Raw genomic sequence first — 22,097 nt, 5'->3', positions numbered from 1 at the left:
GGCAGTGGGCAATGGGCAGTGGGTGGACAATGGGCAGTGGGCAGTGGGCAGTGTGCCGGCAGTGGGCAATGGGCAGTGGGTGGACAATGGGCAGTGGGCAGTGGGCAGTGTGCCGGCAGTGGGCAATGGGCAGTGGGTGGGCAATGGGCAGTGGGCAGTGGGCAGTGGGTAGTAAGCGAGCAGTGGGCAATGGGCAGTGGGCAGTGGGCAGTGGGCAGTGAGTGGGCAATGGACCGTAGGCAGGCAATGGGAAGTGGACAGTAGGTGGGCAGTGGGCAGGGTGTGGGCAATGGGCAGTGGGCAGTGGGCAGTGGGCGGGCAGTGGGCAGTGGGTAGTAAGCGGGCAGTGGGCAGTGGGCAGTGGGCAGTGGGCAGTGGGCCGGCAGTGGGCAGTGGGCGGGCAGGGGGCAGTGGGCAGTGGGCAGTGGGCGGGCAGTGGGCAGTGGGCAGTGGGCAGTGGGCAGTGGGCAGTGGGCAGTGGGTGGGCAATGGACAGTGGGCGGGCAATGGGCAGTGGGCAGTAGGCGGGCAGTGGGCAGGGTGTGGGCAATGGGCAGTGGGCAGTGGGCAGTGGGCCGGCAGTGGGCAGTGGGCGGGCAGTGGGTAGTGGGCAGTGGGCGGGCAGTGGGCAGTACTGGGGCAGTACTGGGGCAGTACTGGGGCAGTACTGGGGCAGTACTGGGGCAGTACTGGGGCAGTACTGGGGCAGTGCTCAGTACTGGGGCAGTGCTCAGCGGGCAGCGGTCGGGGCGCGGCTGTGCCGCCGGCTGCCGCCAGAGGGCGGCCGCGCAGCGGTGCCGGCCGTGCCGCTCCGCCCCGCGCTCGCCGCCGGTGCCCGCAGCGCTCCCGGAGCTCCGGGCGGGGGCATCGCCAGCCCACAAAGTCACAGGGTGGCGATGTCCCGCGTGGGTGGTGTGGGGTCACCAACGCAGTGCCCGTCCCTCCAGCCGGTGGGAACCGGGAGCGGCTGGCCGGCGGCTGGGGGATGGCGCGGTCCGGTGCTGCCGTAGCGCTGCGTTGACCTTGCCGGCGGCACAGCGGGAGCGGGCAGCGCTCTAGGCAGAACCGGCGGAGCTGGAGCAGCCGCCCGTGGCCTAGCACCCGTGACCTTCCCAGGGACAGTTGTAGTACCGGGAGGGCAGCTGGGGGCCTCTGTCCCCATCCCCACCCTGGTATGGTGTCACTGTTGTGTCACCATTGTGCCGCCGTGGCCGCTCCTGCTGGTGATGGCATTGCCCATACCCATCCCAGCCCTCGTCTGTGCTTCCTGCAGCCCACTGAGCCCATTGCTGCTGGTGGGTGGGTCCTGCTGCCCACAGGCAGGGTTGGGGTCCCATAGTGCCACGGAGATGGGATGTGCTGAGGGAGAATGGGACCAGAGCTGGCTTCTGGTATCATCCCCCGGCATCTGGTGGGACTGGGTGGCTCTCCAAGGGGGGAGCTCTGGGAAGGGTGCTGGGGGGATTTCTGCGAAGCACCATGCTCTACTGGTGGGAAAAGTTTTCAGGGAATTGGGCTGTGGGGGAAACGTTTGAGGTGGCTAGGCAAGGCCAGGGCACGTGCCCTAGGCTTGTGCTGGCCTCCTGCCACCACCAGCTGGCCCCAGCCAGCCTGCAGCCCCAGGGACTGGCCCAGCCCCATGGCAAACAGGGCTCAATTGGGCGAGCTGACCCTTGGACTGGGCATGGAGGGACGACCCCGCACCCGGGGCCAGTGGTCTCAGTGCAACCCTGGCTGTGCCTCACTTCTCCCATTGTGGGCAGCCCCTCCTCCAGCACGGTGGGAGCTTATCCTGGTTTCTGTTTCCTCCTCCCGGCTCAGCCCCTGCAGCCCCTGGGCTCACTCCTGGCTGTGGGGCAGGTGGGTCAGTACCATGAGCCCCCTGGCAGCCCCAGGCAGAGCGGTGCTGTCAGCTCTGCTGGGTGGCAGAGGTCCCAGGGACAGGAGCACTGGGGGTGGCTGCATGCCGGCAGTGGCAGGAGCCGGCTGGGGCTGTTTTCCTCTCTGTTTGCTCGGCCCTGGGGACGGCCAGCGATGCGGATCAAGGCCAGCGTCCTTCAGGCAGCCAATTGTTGTCCAGCTCAGAGGGGAGGGAGAGGGGCAGCTGCCCCAGGGCTTTCCCAACCCTGGAGAGGGCCACCATGCCAGCACTGCCCAGCCTGAAACAGCACCAGGTTTAGTTCACCCAAACACAAGGCTGGGTGGTGCCAGCAGGGACTCAGGGGTGCCTATCAAGGCCCAGCACCCGGGGCTCCCCAGCTGCCCCCTGGTTGGGGCAGGCACCCCACATCCCCCCACAATGGCAGCTGAGGAGCCCTGGTGCTGTGGGACATTGCAACCTCAGTTGTGAGTGCCAGCATGTCCTTTTGTGCTTCTTTCACTGAATCCTTTTCCCTGATGGGCCATGAAAGGGCCTTTATCCACTCTCCTCCTCATGGCTGGGTCACACCCAACAGGAGCCTGTGGTGGACTGTCTAGCCCTGGGACTGACAGTCACCCCAGCCAGTGAGAGCGTTCAGGACAGCCCTGCGGGTGCCTCTGTAGGGAGCCAGAGCAGACTGCTCTTTCACTGGGACTGCAGGGACCGTATCTGCTCCTTGGTCGGCTCTGGACCAACCACAGCACCCTGGGGAGAGGAGGGACACGGCTGTGGCCACGTCTCCATTTTTGGCCCAGTTATTTATAACTCTAAACAAGGATGCTACAGTTGTCTGGGCTGAAAGGTGTCCCTGGTCCTCCCCTGCTTCCATGTCCCCAGCTCCCCAGCCATCTGCCACCCTGCTGCCCAGGCCCTGGGCAGTATGCCTGGCATCCCCTGGGGGCCTCCCAGCCAGCTCCACACTCCCTGACAGCTTGCAGGGGGCTTGGAGATGAACAGGAGAGCCCCTCCCCAGGGACTGGAGACCCCCCAACACTGCTTCACATTTCCTTCCACTGCCCCATGCTGCACTGCTGGCATCACCTTGTGCCTCCTCAGAGGTTCTGGCAGCTGCCTGAGCTCCCTCCCTGTCCTCAGGAAGCCTGGGTGGCTGCAGTTTGGAATGCTGAGCTCCCTGTGGTATGAAGGACCCTGAGGCTTGGGGAGTTGATGGAAGGCAGCTCCCAGCCTGTAGAGATTCAGGCCCTGTGCACATGGGAGTGTTCCCCTATGAGCAGAGGTCCTCCTGCACAGTGGAGTTGCATCATCATCCTGAGGGATAATTGCCAGATCATCCCTCCAGCAGCTAATGGCACCCAACATCACTTTACCCACCCAAGAGAAAAAACTGCTGGCTCCATGTCTGGCTTTCCAGTGGGATCTGGAGAGCAACAGAGTCCAGCAACTGGGGACACTGGGGAAACAAGCCAAGACTCAGGGGAGCTGGGCACTGGGTGCTGGATGTTTCAGGAGTATTATGACTACTTGTGTTTGTTTGGCTTGAAAGGCATCTGAGTTGCATTTAAAGGCATTAAAGTCCTTGCTTAATTACCTTAGCGGCATTTAAGCCTTTGCTGCAGGATGGTCAGCCCACAGAAACAAAGCCCCTGTCCCTAGTGGGGCTGTGGGTGCTGTCAGTGGGGATGGTGGGGACATGGCTGTCCTGCGTGGGTGGCAGAGATGAGCAGGCTGCCAGCAGGTGCCAGCACCTCTGGAGGGAACTGAAGGGACGGTCTCCCTGTGCCAACAGGAACAGTTTATTCCCATATCTTATGGCTCTGGGCATCCTCCTGTCCTCAAGTGCTCCCAAGCAGCCATGGTGCTTGATGGGTTGGAGCTGTGTGAGTCCCTCCAAACCCCTCAGTGGTGCAGGGAGAAGCATCGGGGTTACCCCGGGGCTTGTCCGCCAGTCCTTGGTTCCCAGATTGTGGCTTTACAGGGAGGTGATTGAGCGCAGAGATAACTCACCCTTCAGGTCTGCTGAGCAGTGCTTTGCTTCTGGCTTCTGTAAAGTTAATTGGTTTCGAGGTTCCAGGAACAAACGAAGGAGAAAAACCCACTCTCCGATGTGCGGGATCATTGAATGCTCTCTGGTGAGTTATAATTGCAAATCATGTTTTGAAATCACATTAACCAATTAGCCTGTGTTGTTGTTGTGCCCTGCCACATGACAGCATGTGCCGCGAGGGAGGCGGCGGTCAAGGGCGAGAGAGGGGGCCACCAGCTGCTCCCCACCACCTCCCTGTCCAGGCACAAGCTACCAGCACCAGGGTCCTTCTGTGGAGGGAGGGTTGGGGGGAAGAAGGTCCAGCCCTGGACATGGCCTCGGGTAGGTGTCACTCTGTAGTTCACCCAGCCCATGCTGCTGGCAACAGGCATCCCTCTCTTACAATCAGCATTCCTTTCATGCCTCACTTGCTTCATGGTTATAGGGTCAAGAGGGCAGTGGGGGTCTTGGAGCCCCTATATGTCCTGGTGCTGCGTCTGTGGGATGCCCAGTAATGGGCACCAGAGGCACCCACTGGAATGTTCCTGGAAAGGGCAATCTCCGGGAGACTTCTTGAGGTCATGGTGGTGGCAGGGGGAACACTGCTTGGGCTGCAAATCTCACCATTATCTCTGCCGTATCTTTGTGCCATCTGGGCTCTGGGAACAGCAGGCAGTGGCAGGCAGCAGCAGGCAGCAGGCTCAGGGGCCGGGGGAGGAAGCTGAGCGTGACAAGGAGAGCGTGTCCTGGTCATACATGGCACCCACTGTTTTGTGCCTGAGTCCTGGGCTGGCCTTGTCCGTGCTGTGACATTTGAGGCCAAGGGGTTTTATGGGCTCACTTTGGTCTCGAAGCACGGCTGAAGGATAAGGAATGGGGTAGCTTTTGGCTGGGGGAAATGGTGAGAAGTCAAACCCCATGGAGGTGTGCTGAGGACAAGGGCTCTGGCACAGCACTCAGCTCGCTGCCAGTGGTGAGGCAGGATGCTGCTGGAGAGATGAGCCGTGCTGTGCTGTGCTCCCCTGAAGGCTCCTCACATACGGGAATCCAGCGTCAAACTTTCCAGCCAGCTGGAGAAAACCGCACGACTGCAATTTTGCAATCCACTGAAGCCCTGACACCACCAGAGCCATGGGTGAGACGGGCCAGAGCTGCACTGGGGAAGCACTGTTGACCAGAGGGCTCAGGGGGTCGAGAGCGGGGTCTTAGCCCACTCCTCTCATGGCTTCTTTCTGGGTTGCCAGCCCAGCTGCACAAGCCTGCAGCTACTGTGTGCCAACTGCAGGATGCTGGGACAGGCTTTGGGAGGTTTTTGGGACATCTTCACTCTCTTTTCCTCCTCTCCTCACTGCTTTGGTTTTTCACGAAGCTTCAGTTTGACATGATGGAGCCCACGTCCTCTGCCCACCTGGAGAGTGCAAGCACTGGAGAGGGGTGTCACATGCTGGACAAGAGAAGGGACAGTAAAAAGGAGACACGGCTGCATTTGTGCCAATTGCAGGGGAAGGGCACTTGCATTTGGAGGCTGTGAAGAAGCAGACAGCCTCCAAGTCACTTCCCACAGGTCCTCCAGCATGCTATGCCATGGCAGTCACTGCACAGTGTGCCATGGGCCCACACTGCCTGTCCCCGTGCCCAGCACCTGTGCTGTGTTTGCTTACAGGGTGGAAGCTCTTGGCTGCCTTTTACAACTCTGTGAGTTGCGTTGCCACCCGTCCCAGGACGTCTCTCCACAGGTGCCACGTGGCTGCACCCGCCTTCGCCAGAGCAGGGAAAGGGTTAAGCTGATGGCTTCAGGCCAGCCATGCCCATCCTCTGGGTGCCTCTGGCTCCCTCGTCACACTGCCAAACCTGGCTGCCTCCAGTCCCCCGGCGTGCCAGCCAGCGCTGGTTCAGCACTTACGCATGCTGCTGTTATTAGAAATTAGTTAATGGATGTATGTCTGCAGCCAAAGGAGAGCGGCAGTAACAGGAGCCGCGGGATTGCCGGGAGCGTGAGGGCAGAGCTGCCACTGAATATTTAACATCCCTCGATGTCCAGGCGAGAGGGTGCCTCTTCTCCCGATGGCGACGCTCACTGCTGACTGGCAAAGCCGTTTCCATCCCGGGCTGCCCGAGGCTTCGCAAGGATTTGTGAAAGATATGCATAACACAAATAAAACCTTCCAGCAGCATGCGGAGCCATTCTGCCAATGCACAGCGGCTGGGCAGGGTTTGCAGCTCAGCATGGGTGGTGGGTAGACTCCCAAGTGTGGACCCCCAAAATTTTCCTCTGAAGTAAAAGTTGGGCAGGACAGAGGAGCAGGAGGTAGTTCAGGGGTAATATACCTTGTAAAGGGACAGGGAATCTTTGGGGACACAGCTGGTGACTCACCAGAGCTCATGGCTCTCCCTAAAGCATGTGGGATGCTCTTGGGAGAAATTTCCTCTTTGGGGAGCTTTTGTGCGGATTTGTGTCTTCATGAAAATAGACATCTTTCAGCTCAAGTGGGGAGGTTTGATGGAGACTGGAGGAGGGGGCTGGCCTGTCCCAGTTGCTCTGGGTCTTGTTGAGATGATTTCACATGGATTGTTTACTCCCAGTGTGCTGAGATGCTGAGGCGAGTGCTATGAGGGCAGTGGGCACCATGAGCAGGGCAGCCAGCTGGGCCGGTTTAACGTGGCAACAGCCTGAGCTTCCCAGGCTAAGGAGAGAATCTGACTGGAGGAGTGCTGCTGGGTGACCTCTCCCTGTCCTAGAGTGGGGAAAACCCTGTGCCCACACTCAGCATATACTGGATTTAGCCATTCAGGTAGATTAGAGGGACTGCCCCCGCTCTGCTTCTGTGGAAGCTGCCACTGGCCTCTGGCAGGAGCCTCGGCTGCTGTAGGTAGGAATGCCCGGTGGGGTGTCAGTACCCGGCAGGAGAGGGATGCCCAGTATAGTGATCATGCCTAGAGGGGCACAGACACGCGGTGCGGCCGCCATGTGCAGTGCGTTGGGGTTGCTTGGTGATGTACCTGTTCCAGATAGGGCAGCGCTGCCGGGACACTGGTGCCCAGCGGGGGATGATGCCAGGTGGGGGTGTTGATTCGCTTGCGGGAGGTGATGCCCAGTGAGACACTGATGCCCGCTGGGGCATCGATGCCCCGTGGGCGGCTGTGCCCGAGGAGCGGTGGTCCCGCCGGGGAGGGGCGGGGCGGGGCTGGGGTCGGTCGATGCAGGGCGCTCGCTCCACCCTCTCCCGAGTGCTCCTCCTGTGCCTCGGCGGAGAGGAGATTGGGAGCTTCGCGCTGGGGGCGGGCTCGGGTCCGGTTTAATCTCCGGCTCCGCCGGGATTACGGTCGCAGGATAGTCTCTAATCCGCGGCACCGGCCACCGGGGGCTGCTTGCCCCAGCCCGCACCAGAGGCACCGCGGAGAGAGAGAGGGCAGGTAGGTCTCTCCGATCTCCCCTGCTGCTCGCACTCCCAGGGACGCTGCCTTCTCCTCGGTGAAGCTCCTTGGTTGGAGTGCTAATCACTCGGACCCCTCATCTCCACTAATGATCCTCCGCCCCCCATCCAGTCCTTTCCGACCCATCTTTCGCGGCCCCGCTTTCCTCTCACAGCCCGTCTCTCTCCTCCTCCGGGCAGCACCGGGGAGACTCCGGGGCTGTTTGCTTTGCTGTACTCCTGGCACTTCCCAGCAGCTGGCACCTTCCCACGGGTGGGGAACAGACCCCGTGAGTGCAGTGGGAGGCAGAGCCCTGCCTGGGTACCCCAACGCCCTGGCACTGCCCCATCCCGGATCGCGATGCTGGGGGCTGCGGTGTGCATCATTCCGCTGATACTCAGAGTGACGCTAACCCCAAAACTCCCTTTACCTTCCCTTTTTTCTGCTTTAATTTTTAATCGCCTGTGGGAATGACATATGTTTCTGAAGGCTGGAAGCGGCTGTGGCTAGGATCGGGTGTCGGTGTCGGGGTGCTGGAGCAGGGGGCACAGGCAGGGAGAGTGATGCCGGCCATCATGGGCACAGGGGCTGGCTGGGACCTGCGTGCGGTGATTCCATAGCTTGTGGTATTTATAGAGCCTGGCTGGCCGGGACAGCAGCGTGGAAAGCCAGGCAGCACATTGTGTTCCTGTTGGCCACGCGTGTCCTATGCCAGCAGGCATGGTGTCCCTCTCTGCCGTGTCAGCCGTGAAAGTCCCACTGGAGAGAAATCTTCCCCGAGGAAAACTGAACCACAGTAGGTGGTTGCTGGGGTCCCTAAGCTGAGCTGGCTCTGCAGTGACATGGGTGAGACCGGGGACCTGGCAAGTCTGCAACAGGTGGGATGGCAGGGACGCAGAACCCTGGCTGGCTGTGGAGGGCATGGCTGTGCTGAGCTGACGCGGAGGAGATGGGGAATTTTCCACTGGTGCTTGGACCAGGCCCAAGATGAGGTGTTAGACCTGCCTGGTCCCTGTGGCTTCAAGGGGGTACCCCAGGGAAGCCGTCTGTGCCTCACAACACTGCCCTGTCTCCCAGAGCAGAGTGCCAGTGTGCCTTGGCTCTGGTGGCCAGGGATCCCAAGGGGCAGTGGGACACTCCGTTGCACTCAGGGGTGGCATGGGAGAGCTGGCACTGCGGGGGACCCTGGCTGAGGCGCAAAGGGCCCCACAGCACCCGGCCGTGCTGCAGCTGTAATCACACGCCGGGGCCGCGGCCACGGCAAACAAACAAGCACCGGCAGAGCCTATTTTCCTTGGCGCATGGGGATGGGGGAAGGAGTGGAATCCCACGGGCTCCTTTGGAAGTGCAACCCTTGAGAAAACAGAGGCTGGTCGGGGGCAGGACAGACCCCCATGCCCCTGGCTCTCCTCGCCACGTGAGTCTCAGCCGCCACATGCCTCCCCGGGTGCTGACGCAGGTCTGGGACTGGCTGGGTACCCCATGTACCCCATGCCAGCGGGGCACAGCCAGCTGTCCCCATGGAGCAAGTGTCAGGCTGGTCCAATGGTGAGAGTGGCATGGCTAGGCAGGGTGGTGGTGCCATAGGGCTAGGGCGAATCATGGCTCCTGATTGGAACAGGGGGCTGTGCTGGGGGTGCAGGAGGCACAAGGGGCTGTGCCTGAGGCCAGGCCCTCCTGATGCCCCCAGCACTGCCAGCAGCACATGGCTCCTTGGAGTTCTTTTGCTATTGACCCCTCCGTGTCATCCCGCTAAGGCCAGTTGTGTTTTGGGGAGTGTGAACTTCTGGAAAGCATCTTGCTTCCAAGGCAAATCAAAACTCCAGAGGTGTGGTAGAAAACCTGACATATCCTTTTCCAGGCATTATCTGTCCATCAGTCTCTGCAGTGCCACTGCCTGTGCCACCATCTTCCCTGGGTGGCCCTGCATTCCCAAAGGGCCGTGTTTGAGGTTTAAAGCAATACCCATCATACAGCCTAGCGCTGCCTGAGATGCTTTGGACTCGAGCTGGTGTTTCACCCAGCCTCTCCAAGAACCACACTGAGTGCCATTGGCCTCATGCTCTGCCCACCCTGTCCCCATCCCCATGTTCCAGCTGCTTCTGCCACCTGACCTTGTACCACATGGACTCAAGCTGGCAGGTGACAGCAACAGCCTGGGCTGTCCCAATGCTGGACATGATTCCCCTCATCTGGCCTCAGCTTCCTCACTGCTCTTCCCAGCTTGCCTCTGTACTGGTGGTTGGATTTTAGAGGATGTGGCAGGATGCTGATGGTTGATACCTGCAGCGTGGCCCCATCCTGGGTTGTGTGCCTGGCAGGTGATGCTGTGGCTGAGCTGCACCATGGCTCTGGCACTGGAAAACCCTCTCCATGGCCCCACCACGATGTTTCACTCCACCACCCTCTTCCTTGAACTGCCTTTCCTCTCCCTGGTGTCCCAGACCCTAGCACATCCATTGCTGCAGGACAGTGGCCACGGGCCAGCTCAGCTGTTGGCGTGTTCTGCATGCAGGCACATTCCCAGGCTCCGGCAGAGCTGTCCCCCAGGACATGGGTGCCACTTGTGCTCTTAGAGGTAAGACCCTGGATGGACACTGCTGTCCACAGGGTTCAACAGAGATGACTAGAAGTGCCCAGGCAGGTGTTGGTGCTGCCAGAGCACTGCTAGCCAGGACAGCAACTTTCAGAACCATTTTTTCCTACTTGCTACTGCCAATCCTGCCCTGGCTGGAGCACCAGGGGAATAGCCTGACCCAAAGCTGAGCCATGGTGTGGTATTTGGGACTGAAGGAAGTGAGGTGAGTCCAGGAGCAGTGCCTACTCTAACCAGCTTGTTAGAGGCCATGAGTGGGGCTGGCTGGCATGACCAGCTGATGGGGCTGTCATTTCCAGAGGATCTCAGGGGAATCTCCCACAGATCTGTTTGGGGAAGGTCTACAGCAGGGCTACCCAGAGAGGCTCTCCAGCCATGCACCAGGCAGGTTTGCCTCCAGCTGTCCTTTCCCACAGCTGCTCAGGTTCCCATGGCCATGCAGGTGCCTCCCAGAACCTTTGCCCCAAATATGAGGCACCTGGCCATCCCTGAATGGCTGGATTTGCCCCTTTGGGTGCCCACTTCCCCTGGGGGAGGTCCCTTTGCTTAGCTGGGAGGTGGGGGTGGAACACCACAGGTTAAAACCGGGTTTGGGTTGTCAGTTTTAGGGAGGAAGGCCAGGGAGAAAGCTATAGCTGTGTGTGCTTCAGGGTAAGGGCAGACAGGGCAGCCGTGGAGGAGAGTTCTCTGTGGAGGGCAAGGAGAGAGGGATTTCTCTGCTCTGTGCCCTGCTGGGGTCAATTTCCCTGCAGAGGGGTTGCCCAAGGACCACCCAGGTTTGGGCTGTTGCCCAGCTGTGCCTGTGTGCCCACACACCCATGTGCCCACACACCCTTGTGGCCACAGCAGTGCCAGAGGCTGACCAGGGACCCCAGGCTGGGGTCACCCTGGGCCCAGCAGCAGTGCTGGGGGTAACCCCGGGGCTGGGGCTGATGGCAGTGGGGGGAACATGACTGGCATCCCTGCCCACTTGCCCATGCTGCCCATCTCTCGCATGGCTCGGTCATCAGCACAGCCTCAGGGAATATGAGACCTGTGCGCCCAGCTCGGCTGAAACCCGAACAGCCACCTGGGCAGGCGGGCGGGGGGGCTGCCATCCCCCTGGACACACCGGCAGCAGCGGGATACCTGGCTGCCAGCACGCAGGCCGGCAGCTGCGGCAGGCTTGGCGCTAAAGCCGGATTACCACCCGGAATAGTCCCACGGCCCCAGCTGGGCCGGATTATCAAGGATTCATCTGCAAGGGAGAAGAGATGGGGAGGGAGTCTCTGCCCTGTGGGGGTCCCCAGCCTGAGGGGGCCACGGGCACCCTGTGCCTTTGCTCTGTGCAGGTGGGAGCAGTGGGTGCTCACAGCTGTGGGCTGTGGGGACACAGTGGGCCACGGCCCCCCGGGCTGGCGCTGCCTGGCACAGGCACGGCTGGCAGGCACTAGCTGCCTGTCCCCACGTGTGCCACACTCTACCAGCGCCACCTGCACTGGTGGCACTGTGCTGGGCTGGGGTGTGACCGAGGGAACGGGCACAGTGCAGGAGCCAGGCTTGCCCAGGGTAATGCACATCCCCGGGTTACATTGCCAGGTGCAATGGATCTCCCACCCAACATACGTGCTGGCACTGCCGACAGAGCTCCCCTGCCCAGCCCCCCACTCCTGCCTGTGCCTCGCTCCCACTGGGATTTTCCAACTTTTAAATAAAGCCTGTATGGAAGCAAGATGTAAGGCAGAGAGAGGGATGCAGTCCCTTTCAGATCTGACACCCTCACCATGGTCCCCTGGTCCCCGAGGAGGGCTAGCAGGGGGCTGGGGCGAGCCCAGGACTGCCAGTCTGCTAGACCCCAGCAGGGCAGGGATTTGAGAGCCCTGCAGCCCCACACACGTGTCCCCATCCCAGCGAGGGCGGGCAGGCGTCTGTGCTGGCCGGGACGGGGAGTGCGAGACCAAATGCAGCCTCCCCCGAAGCGCAGACGTGGCCGGCGGGACGGTACGTGCCGTCCCACGCATCCGGCTCCGTGTTCCATCTGCAGGGGCTGCGGGACAGCACCAGGTCCAGCTCAGGCTGTCTGGCCACGCCGTAGTGTTGGTGGGATGTCACCAAGCACTGGGACAGCCGGAGCAGCCTGGGAGAGGTGGGAGGTCTGGCTGCAGCGGGGCTGTCCCTGTCCTCGTGTCCCAGAGCCCAGCAGGCAGCGGAGAGGTATATGCTGGGAAATCGATGCAGCTTGCTCAGCACCCCCACGAACGTGGCCCTGGGTGCCACAGCAAGGAGGCTCCGTGCTCACACTTGTGGCCAGGTCCATACCATCAGGCTGGGCAAGCAGGGGCTGGTGCTCAGGAGCGGGACCATGCCAGGCAGCATGTGGGCTACCCAACATTGCAGTGACGATGACAGCATCCCACCTGAGTGGTGGCATCCTGAGGGAAGAGATCCTGAGGAGATACTCTTTGCCCAGAGCAGAGGGTTCCCAGCTAACGTGAGCACACAGTGAGGTGGTGAACCCACCAACCCCAGCCTGGAGGGGAACCAAGCCACCCCTTCAGGGCCGCCCGTCACTCCGTATTTGTTGTTCTGCCTTATCGCAAGGTAAACAGCAGCAGGCAGAACTCGCACTGTCCGATCGAATCGTCTCCTGTTCCCTCCTCTTTCATCTCCCCCCTTGCCCTGGCTGCTGCCACCAGGAGACCCTGGCCGAGGGGCAAAGGCCAGGGCCAGCTGGGGAAAGTGGCAGTTTGGGGTGCCGGGCCTGTGCCAGGGCTGTGCCAGGGCTGTGCCAGGGCTGCCCGGCAGGAGGAAGCGTCTGGGTGGCAGCGCGAAGCCCGGTGCATGCTGAATGAGTTTGGCCGTGCCGCTTGCTATTCCGAGAGACGCTTGGGGGAAGAAGCTGGTATTTCCTGAGCTGCCCAGAGAGGTGTAATTATAACCTGGGAGAAGAAAGGGGCTGCAGACAAGAGTGCCCAGCCTTCCTGGCGCCCGTGGGGGAGCGGACAGGGGAGTGGGCAGCTCCTGCCTGCCACCAGCGGGATGCGGTGAAGCCCTGCCCGCAGGCAGCCCGGTGGCACCGGGGGGCTTAGGGGGGTGACGGAACATCACGGATCTGATGCCACCATCAATCCCACACTGTGTGAGTGGTGGGTTCAGTGATGCCTGCCCATGGTGGTAGGAAGGCGCAGAGTTAACGGTGGCTTTTGGACGTGCTGGCAGCCTTGTTCATGCCTGGATCCATCCCAAGAGGAGGCCTAGTGGAGGGGATAAATCATCACCCAGAGCCCGCCCTGTGCTTCCCTCTCATCCCCTGCATGGCTGAACCTTTTCATTCTGTTCCTGCTGGCCTGTGTCCTGCCTCAGTTTCCCCACCTGGCTGGGTGCTGCAGGCAGGGTGGCTCAAATATGTGCCCACCACCCTGGGCCCACCTTAGGGGCTAGACCCCTCTGGCAGTGCCAGCAGCCAGTGTGTGGCCTGGGATGACCCTGCCAGGTAGTCTGTGTGGCTTGGATGGCCGGGGAGAAGCAGGGCAGCAGCTCAGGAGACCGGAGGTGCTGGCACCCACACCCTGCCGTGTCATCCTTCCCTTGCGTGCCAGGAGGACTGCCAGACCTGACTGTGCTGTGGGAAGGCTCCTCAGATCTCTGGGGACACCAATCCCCTGGGAGCATAAAGATGGGCATGTCCCCTGCTCACCCCGTGGCAACCCCAGGCAGCAGTGTGGTGGGGCAGCATCATCCTCCCGGGATTGGGGACCACACTGCATCCCAGCCAGGCCTAATCTCCAGCCGGGTGGCACCGGCCCTGGGCTGGGCATAGCCCCAGTGGGGAGCCCCCTGGCCAGCTGGACAAGACCCCATCCCCTCTGGGCAGTGGGGGGTGGCGGAACCCTGCCCCGGCTGCCAGCCTGCCCCAGAAAGCCACCCTGTGCCGTTTCCCAGCGGGGCGGGGAGGGCCGGGGCTCGCACAGAGGCGGCTTTGTGCGGCGTGCCAAGGCGTCCCGCGCTCGGCAGCCCGGCCGCCTTCCCCTGCCAAGGAGCTGTCTCCCGGCCCCACGCTCTTTCCTGCTCCGTTTGTCCAGCCCTGACGTGCCCCCGAGCCCCCCGCCTTGGCACCCCAGCAGCGGCGGGACGTGGGTGAGCCCTTCGCGCCGGGGAGCACCACGGGCTTTACATAACAGTGGCTAGGGGGTCCCTGAGCTCCCTGCCCTGTCCCCAGCCGCCCTCCCAAACATCCCCACTTGCCTGCTGGCACCCGTCTCCAGGAGGGGAAACTGAGTCATGGAGCTGAGAGCTGCGGGCAGGGGAGTGGAGGTGGGCAGGCGGCGTGGATGGGGGCTCTGGGGCTGGGCAGTGCCGTGCTGTGAGCAAGGAAATGGGGTGGGCTGTGGGATGTCTGGCTGGCTGGGGACAATCCCTCATTGGGACTCTGGTGAGGTACTGGAGCTGGGGCTGAGTTCCACAGGACAGTGTGTGCTGAGCGGGCAGAAGGGAGAGGTATAGCCGTGGTGATGCCTGGCTCAGTGACCCTCTCATCCCCGGGTGCCTGTCCCTGCCGTGCCACCAGTGCTGGTCCTGAGCCCAACTCCAGTGTCCCTGGTGGAGGCAGGACTTGTGAGACTCCAGGCCAGCCCCTCTGGTGCTCCTGCCCAGAGCTGGACCTCTGTTGCCTCCCTCTTGCAGAGCCTGAGTAGAGCCCATAGCAAGCCCAGCTGTCTCCCAGCCATGGATACCACGGACGTGCCCCTCCAGGCCGAGATGGTGGAGCTGGTGCCCAACGGGAAGCACACGGCCGCACTCACCACATCCACTGTCCCCTCACTGGCAGGTGACAGGTAGGGGCCTCAGGGCAAGCGACGGTGCCAGAGACCTGTGGGGTCCTTCAAGCTGCTCTGTGCCCTTGAGATACCAGCCAGGGCTGATGGCCCTGGTCTCTGCTTTGGCTTCATTCCTCTCCCTCTATGGATAGATTTGAGGAGAACCAGACTGGTGTGGCAGAGATGGAGGAGTTCCTGCCCCACGGTGCTGAGAAGAAGCAGACACACTTCACTGATGTGAGTAGCAGCATGGGCATGGTGGTGGGTGGGATGGGACAAGCTCCCAGTGTGACTGGTGCATCCTCTCCTTGTTGTGTCTTGTGAACAGTTTGAAGGGAAGACGTCTTTTGGGATGTCCGTCTTCAATCTGAGCAATGCCATCATGGGCAGTGGCATCCTGGGGCTGGCATATGCCATGGCCAACACCGGCATCATCCTCTTCCTGTGAGTGCCATGGGGGCATGGGGGGGAGTGTCCAGTTTTGGGGGGCTCCTCCAAGGGGATCGGTAGGTGCAGGCAAGAAAGAAGTCTCTGACTCAGGGTGATGCAGGGACCAGTGCTGGCTGAGCAATGCCCACTGCTGGTACAAGTCTGCCTGCTCTGCTGAGTGCTGTGCCCTGCTTGTGGGGAGAAGGAGGAGGTGAAGGTTTGCCTTCCTTACTACAAAGTCAGATTTTCAAAAGTGGCTTGAAGGACATGGCTCCTTTTGGGTGTGGAGATGTGGACTGAATCTGCCCCATGAACACTCAACAGGTGCTGAGGCAAGGGGGTGGTATCCTGCTGGGACAGCTGCCCACAGGCAGAGCACATCTGCATGGGGTTTGCCCCACAGCCATGTCTGAGCTGTGTGCTGTGACCCACTGGCAACTGTGGTCTCCTCCTGCAGCTTCCTCCTCACAGCGGTGGCCCTGCTCTCCAGCTACTCCATCCACCTGCTGCTCAAGTCCTCGGGCATTGTGGGTGAGTGCCAAGTCCTCAGCAGGGCCGTGCCAGGGGCTCCCACCCTGCCTCTCACCCACCACTGCTCCCCACCCCGCAGGCATTCGCGCCTACGAGCAGCTGGGCTACCGCGCCTTCGGCACGCCGGGGAAGCTGGCTGCAGCCATCGCCATCACACTGCAGAACATCGGAGGTGAGGATGGCCCTGGGGGCTGGGACAGGGGAGGGGACCAGAGAACACCTGTGCAGCAAGACCTCATTCTGCCCTGCAGCCATGTCCAGCTACCTGTACATTGTCAAATCTGAAGTGCCTCTGGTCATCCAGACCTTCCTGAACCTGGAGGAGAAGACCACGTGAGTGCCTCCTGCCCACGCTGCCTGCGTGCCTTCCCCGGGCAGGCGCCGGGGCCCTGGCTCCAGCTGTGCAGCCCATGGCAGGGATTTACTATCATTAAGCCACTACTATTTTTGATAACTGTCAGTGCTGAATAAGCCCCTGGGTGAGATTAAACCGAGCTGAACTTCCAATCCCTGCTCCTCACATCCCCTTGGGATCAGGCTTTCCTCCTTGAGCAGAACCTAGGGCTGCAGGGTGGGGGACGGTTTGGGTATAGGTACCCCCATCCTATGCCCACATCCCCACTAGCAACTATAGCCCTTGTGGATGCACCACTGTGGGGATAGGTAGACCCCTAGCTCAAGGGCCCCCAGGGATGCTGGCCTCAGTGGTCCCCAAGGATGCCATCTCAGGGGTCCCAGGGATGTTGGCAGAGCAGGAATGCCAGCCTCAGGGAACACCAGTGCCCCTGGGATTTGCCAGCTTAATGGGTCCCTAGGAATGGTAGACAGCCCCCCAAGTGGCTGCCTCTGCCCCCTGTGCCCCAGCAAAGCGGGGTGGTGAGCAGGCCCTCTGCTTCCAGGGACTGGTACATGAATGGGAACTACCTGGTGATCCTGGTTTCTGTCACCATTATCCTGCCCTTGGCCCTCATGAAGCAGCTGGGTAAGTCAGGGAGGTGCTACCCATGGCACTGGGGTCTGGCACCCTGGGTCTCTCTCCCACAGGGTGATGGTGCCAGGCTGGATGTACTGGGCAAGGAGGGGGCACTTAGCCAGTGCAAGGGTCTCACCCACACCCACCAGCCACTCTCCTCCCTCCCCAGGCTACCTTGGCTACGCCAGCGGCTTCTCCCTCAGCTGTATGGTCTTCTTCCTCATCTCGGTGAGCACCCACTTGCACGTGCCGGTGCCTCGGGGTGCCGAGCATCCCTCTTGCCAGGGTGTGAGGCTGGGCTGGTTGCTGTGGGGACAGCAGAGGGAGCAGGGACAGCGGGCGCTCGGGGCTGTAGAGACGCCGTGGCAGGGCTGTCAAGCTGCTGGGTTATTTTCGGCTGAAGAAACTGAATATTGCGAAAAGGGAGAGGGGGAAGGTGCCGGGGGGGGGCATCTGCACATGTGGCCCCTCCACGTGCTGCTGCCTCACTCTGTCCCGCTGCCCACTTCCACAGGGACAGGCTGGGGGAGCAGCATCGCCACAGGGCAGCACTAGCAAATGGTGTCCCTTGGAGGGGTCCCAGCAGGGTCACTCTCCTGCTGGGCATGGTGCTGGTGTGAGCAACATGTGCTGGGAGCTGGGGGCACAGAGAGCTGACTGGCCCCATGTCCCCCCCACCCCAGGTCATCTACAAGAAGTTCCAGATCCCCTGCCCACTTCCGGAGCAGGAGGGGAACATCACGGGCATCCTCAACATCACCACTGTCAGCACTAGTGACTACCAGAATGGCTACACAGTCCTTCAGGCCCCCGAGCAGGACACTTGCACACCCAGCTTTTTCACCCTGAACTCACAGGTAAGGGCCTGGGATGCACCCTTGAGGCTCTGGGTGAGCCCCCACCCCGTGCACCCCATGCAGAGGGGTGGTCCTCGTGCTGGCATCACTTGCCACTGGGCCAGCAGTCAGTCACCCTCCTCTCGCACAGACAGCGTACACCATCCCCATCATGGCCTTCGCCTTCGTCTGCCACCCCGAGGTCCTGCCCATCTACACCGAGCTGAAGGAGTGAGTCCTGGGTGGGGGCATCCACGGGGAGGGGTGGGCTTCACCTGGTGCCCACCCAAAGGCAGTGCCGTCCATGTGTGGGACCTGCGCCAGGGCATCGTGGGGAGCTGGGTGATATGACCCTGGGTGGTTGAGTGGGTGGGTGCATGGTGGCTGATAGGACCTGGGGTGGGTGATATCAGTTTCAGGAGCTGGATGATACAACCTGGAATGGGTGGGCAGGTGGGTGGTAGGCAATATCACCCCAGGGAGATTGGTGATACAACCCGGGGCGGGTGCTATCACCCCTGGGAGGTGTGTGATGTGACTCAGAATGGGTGGGGAGGTGATATGACCCCTGGGAGGTGGGTGCCATGATCCAGGGGTGGTGGTGTGAACCCTGGGATGTGGGTGCTGTGACCCAGAGAGGGTTGGTGGTGGGCGATTCAACACACCACCCTGCCCTGGAAGGGAGACACAGCCTCTCTCTGCACATCTCCCACACATCCCAGAGTGTTTTGGCATCACCCCTCCTCACTGGGCTAGTGCTTAGTGTCAGGGGGTGCCATGGGGCTGTGCTGAGCCCACCGTGTCCTGCAGCCCCTCCAAGAAGAAGATGCAGTGCATCTCCAACATCTCCATCATGGTCATGTACCTCATGTACTTCTTGGCTGCCCTCTTTGGCTACCTCACGTTTTACGGTGAGCCCTTGGGGAAGGGGCTGGGGCTGGCACACCTGTGCCAGGGGGTGATGGTGCTAGGGCTCACCCAGGGGCTCCTTGATGGTGTTCACAGACCGTGTGGAGTCAGAGCTGCTGCACACGTACAACAAGGTGGACCCATTTGATGTGCTCATCCTGTGTGTGCGTGTGGCTGTGCTGACGGCTGTCACCCTCACTGTCCCCATCGTCCTCTTCCCGGTGAGTGGCCCCACAGGAATGCCAGGTGGCTTCAGCACCAGGCTTTGAGAAGGGAAACTGAGGCCATGATGAAGACAGGGATTGGGGAACAGGACATTCTGGGTGCCAGGAACAGGGCTGGCGCAGAGGCAGGGGTGATGGGACAGAGGCAGGGCCACAGGGACAAGGTTGCAAAGGGGTAACAGAGACCAGTGGGGCATCAGGATCAGAACTTGGGAAGGGGAAAGGGTGATGGTGACCTGCAGGGCCATAGGGATAGGCCTGGAGTAGGGGTGATGGGGACCAGCAAAACTGCAGTGACAGGGTATGTGTCCTGGCTCCAGGGATGGAGTGTGATTCCCTGTCCCTGTCCCCAGGTGCGTCGGGCCATCCAGCAGATGCTGTTCCAAGGGAAAGACTTCAGCTGGATCCGCCACATCGCCATTGCCGTGATCCTGCTGACCTTCATCAACCTCCTCGTCATCTTTGCTCCCTCCATTCTCGGCATCTTCGGCTTGATTGGTGGGTGGCAGAGCCCTGCTCCTGTCCGTCCTTGATCACAGCGTGTTGCAGCAGCATGCCAGCCCCGTCCTGATTGTTGAGCACAGTGCTCGACTTTGACTGACCCTCCTGTGCCTCAGTTTCCCCTTCTCACCATGCCAGGACCAGGTGGTTGTATGAATCCCCTATCCCATCCCTGTCCTGGCAGGCTGGTTCGTGTAGTGCTGGCACTTGCTCTTCCCCTGCGTGTTTCCCTTGATCGCCCCAGCCAGGCTCCCCCTGCTCAGCACTCAGCTCAGTGCCAGCTCAGTGTGGAGACAGTGCCAGCACACCGTGTCCCTGGGCTCCTGGAAGGCTTTGCCAGGACTGGAGGGGGCAAGGAGGGGGTGGGGATGGACAGGACCTGTCCTGGCAGTGGGGCTGGCAGGGCTGAGCTGCAGGGTGGGAGGCCCCTGCTCACTCTGTCCCTGTCTGCTCTAGGTGCCACCTCTGCTCCCTGCCTCATCTTCATCTTCCCTGCCATCTTCTACATCCGAATCATGCCCAAGGACAAGGAGCCGCTGCGCTCCACCCCCAAAATATTGGTAAGCAGGGGTACAAGGATGGGGACAGGCATGGGGTTCTGAGTCTGGCTGGGAACCCTGTTGCCTTGGCCATCCCTGAGTCCCTTCCTTGTCCCCACAGGCTGCCTGCTTTGCCCTCCTCGGGGTGGTCTTCATGATCATGAGCTTGAGCTTCATCATCATCGACTGGGCCACGGGTGGGGGGAAGAGCGGCGGCAGCCACTAGCTACTACTGGGTGCCCATGCCAACCTCCCCCCCACCCACCCGGTGCCCCAGGGAGCGCTGACCCTGGGCTCAGCCCCAAAGCTGCAGCCCCACCAGGATTCCCTGGGGACTTCCGCTGTTGCTGCCCATCACCTGTGGTGATGGTGAGAAGACATGAGCCATGGCAGGCATGGAGACTCCTCAACCTGTGTCTGGGATGGGGCAGTGAGCCCGGGGCAGGTCCTGTGCCCTCCAGCCACTCCAGCGGGCACCCTCCCTGCTCTGCGCCTCAGTTTCCCCATCTGTAAAATGGGGACAATAATACTGCCCTACCTCACCCGGAGCTGGCTGTCAGGTGGAGCTCTTCTGCACCCTAAGAGCTGCCAGGGGCGCAGGGCACTGCCTGCTGCGGGGACCAAGGACCGGGCACTATCCTGGCCCCCCCAGATAGCATCAAGAGCCTGATGAACAGTGTCCTTGGGGGCTGGAGTACAGCCAGGTGGTCGGGCCTGTGACAGCACCTGTGCCCGAGCCACCCATCCTCTCCCCTCCCATCCTGCCATCCCCAAAGAGATGCCACCACTGCCCTGGCATCACGGAGGCACCCTGGTCCGTGTGTGCAAGTGTGGTCCCCATGCTGTGGCTGGTGATACCCAGCTTGCTGCTCCTGAGCGTGCCAGGGGAACTGTTGGCTCCTGGTGCCTGCGGATAGGACCCTGCTGATCCCGAGGCCATGTATGGGGACCAGCTGCATTGCTCCAGGGAGGTGGCATGCACACCACAGGCTTTGAATCCACTGGCATCCTGCCCATGCTGCAGCTCGGCTGCTGGGGGCCTGGTGCACCCAAGGAGCATGAGGGGGATTTCAGGGGGGCTGGGGGCAGCACTCTATGGGGCAAGCTCAGGGCTCTGGAGGCCCTTGTCTGCATGCCCAGATGCCAGGGTGATGGGCACCCCAGCAACCCAAGCTGTGTGTGTCTGCTCGCCTTGCACCCCAGGCCAGCACTCAGACCCCCACAGCCCTTACCCATCCATCCACTCATCCATCTATCCATCCACGCCGCTGGGATGCCCTAAACCATGCCAAAACCCAGAGAGTGGCTCTCCTACCCCCTGCCTCCCCTCCCAGTATGAGGGCAGCCCGGCAGGGTGGGCAGCACAGGGTTGGAGAGTCTGTCCTGGGGCAAAGTACATAAGAGACGTATTTTTTTATGAGGTGGTGGAGGCTGGGATGCTTTTTATAAATACTGTACATAAGAGTAGATCTTTTTTAACGTGTTGTGTTGCTCTGGGTAGCTCTGTATAATGTACATATCACATGGGGGGGCACCGCTGCAGACTCTCACCATCGCCCCAGGTCTGCTGGCTGCAGCGTGGCTCCACTGCTCCTGTCACCAGCCTGGCTGCCCCAGGGCCACCCCTGACACTTGTAAATTATTGGGAGGGCAGTGATGCTGGTGGTGACAGCATAGGTGAGAATAAAGATGTGAATGTGCCCAGGTCTCGGGCATCACTGGGGTGGGTGAGGTGCTGGCACACAGGCTGGCAGCTGACACACAGCATGCTGAGGCAGCACAGACCGAGGGACGCATGCCACATGGGTGCACAGACGTGCGTGAGGACAGCAGGGATATACAGACACAGATGTGCAGGGTTAGCGCACATGGATGAACAGCAGGACAGACGGCATGGACAGCACAGATACATGGACATGGATGTACAGAGACCCCCATGGGAGCAGGCCCCCTGTGGGAGTTAGACCCTGGGGAAACAGAACCCCGAGGGTGTGGGATCCCTGGGGAGCAGGACACCTGTGAGAGCAGGATCCCCAGGACAATAGGACACATGTGGGAGCAAGGTCCTGGGGAGTGAGACTCCTGAGGAGTGGGATACGTGTGTGCAGGAACCCCAGTAAGTGCCATGGCAGTAATATCCCAGAGAGTGGGGCTGCTCTGGAATCAGGGCTCCAGAGAAGTTTGTGCTGGGACACCTTGTGCCTGGTGCCAGGGCAGTGGGTGCCCCCAGTGCCCTTAGGGCCAGCCCCCCAGCCCTCGCCCATGGCACAGTGTGGAGTGGGGGTAAGCCCCACCAGCCCTGGCCCCTCGCTCCCCTCTGCTGGCCCCAGGTCTGGGCTCAGTGCCAGCTCATTAGTGAAGCCTTATTAGCACGATAGCCCGCTCCCACGGGAACAGCCCTGCTCCCACTACACCAGGCACACAGGCACAGGCCTGCAGACCCC

General features: G+C 61.3%; 1 protein-coding gene across 1 annotated transcript; it reads left to right on the top strand.

Moving 5' to 3' along the window:
- The first annotated feature begins 7,172 nt into the window (after window positions 1-7,172).
- SLC38A3 (solute carrier family 38 member 3) lies at window positions 7,173-21,892 on the top strand. The gene is made up of 16 exons (XM_063411456.1): window positions 7,173-7,319; window positions 14,578-14,729; window positions 14,864-14,948; window positions 15,040-15,155; window positions 15,598-15,671; window positions 15,751-15,843; window positions 15,923-16,004; window positions 16,571-16,653; window positions 16,814-16,872; window positions 17,328-17,501; window positions 17,632-17,711; window positions 18,291-18,391; window positions 18,486-18,610; window positions 18,967-19,111; window positions 19,571-19,674; window positions 19,775-21,892. Exons 2-16 carry the CDS (start codon window positions 14,620-14,622, stop codon window positions 19,877-19,879), a joined length of 1,536 nt encoding a protein of 511 aa, XP_063267526.1. The 5' UTR covers window positions 7,173-7,319; window positions 14,578-14,619; the 3' UTR covers window positions 19,880-21,892.
- Window positions 21,893-22,097: the final 205 nt, after the last annotated feature.

Source organism: Prinia subflava, chromosome 14, assembly GCF_021018805.1.
Source record: "Prinia subflava isolate CZ2003 ecotype Zambia chromosome 14, Cam_Psub_1.2, whole genome shotgun sequence".
NCBI lineage: Eukaryota > Metazoa > Chordata > Aves > Passeriformes > Cisticolidae > Prinia > Prinia subflava.
The sequence above is the reverse complement of the archived record's forward strand: the minus strand, read 5'-3'. Positions and strand labels throughout refer to the sequence as shown.

What these genes read in the sequence shown, in the direction of transcription:
- SLC38A3 (XM_063411456.1), top strand. Translation starts at nt 14,620, where the DNA reads ATGGATACCACGGACGTGCCCCTCCAGGCCGAGATGGTGGAGCTGGTG. An exon ending in CAAGTCCTCGGGCATTGTGG is followed by an intron (nt 15,672 to 15,750) that starts GTGAGTGCCAAG and finishes CCCACCCCGCAG; the next exon opens with GCATTCGCGCCTACGAGCAG. An exon ending in TTTTCACCCTGAACTCACAG is followed by an intron (nt 17,502 to 17,631) that starts GTAAGGGCCTGG and finishes CCTCTCGCACAG; the next exon opens with ACAGCGTACACCATCCCCAT.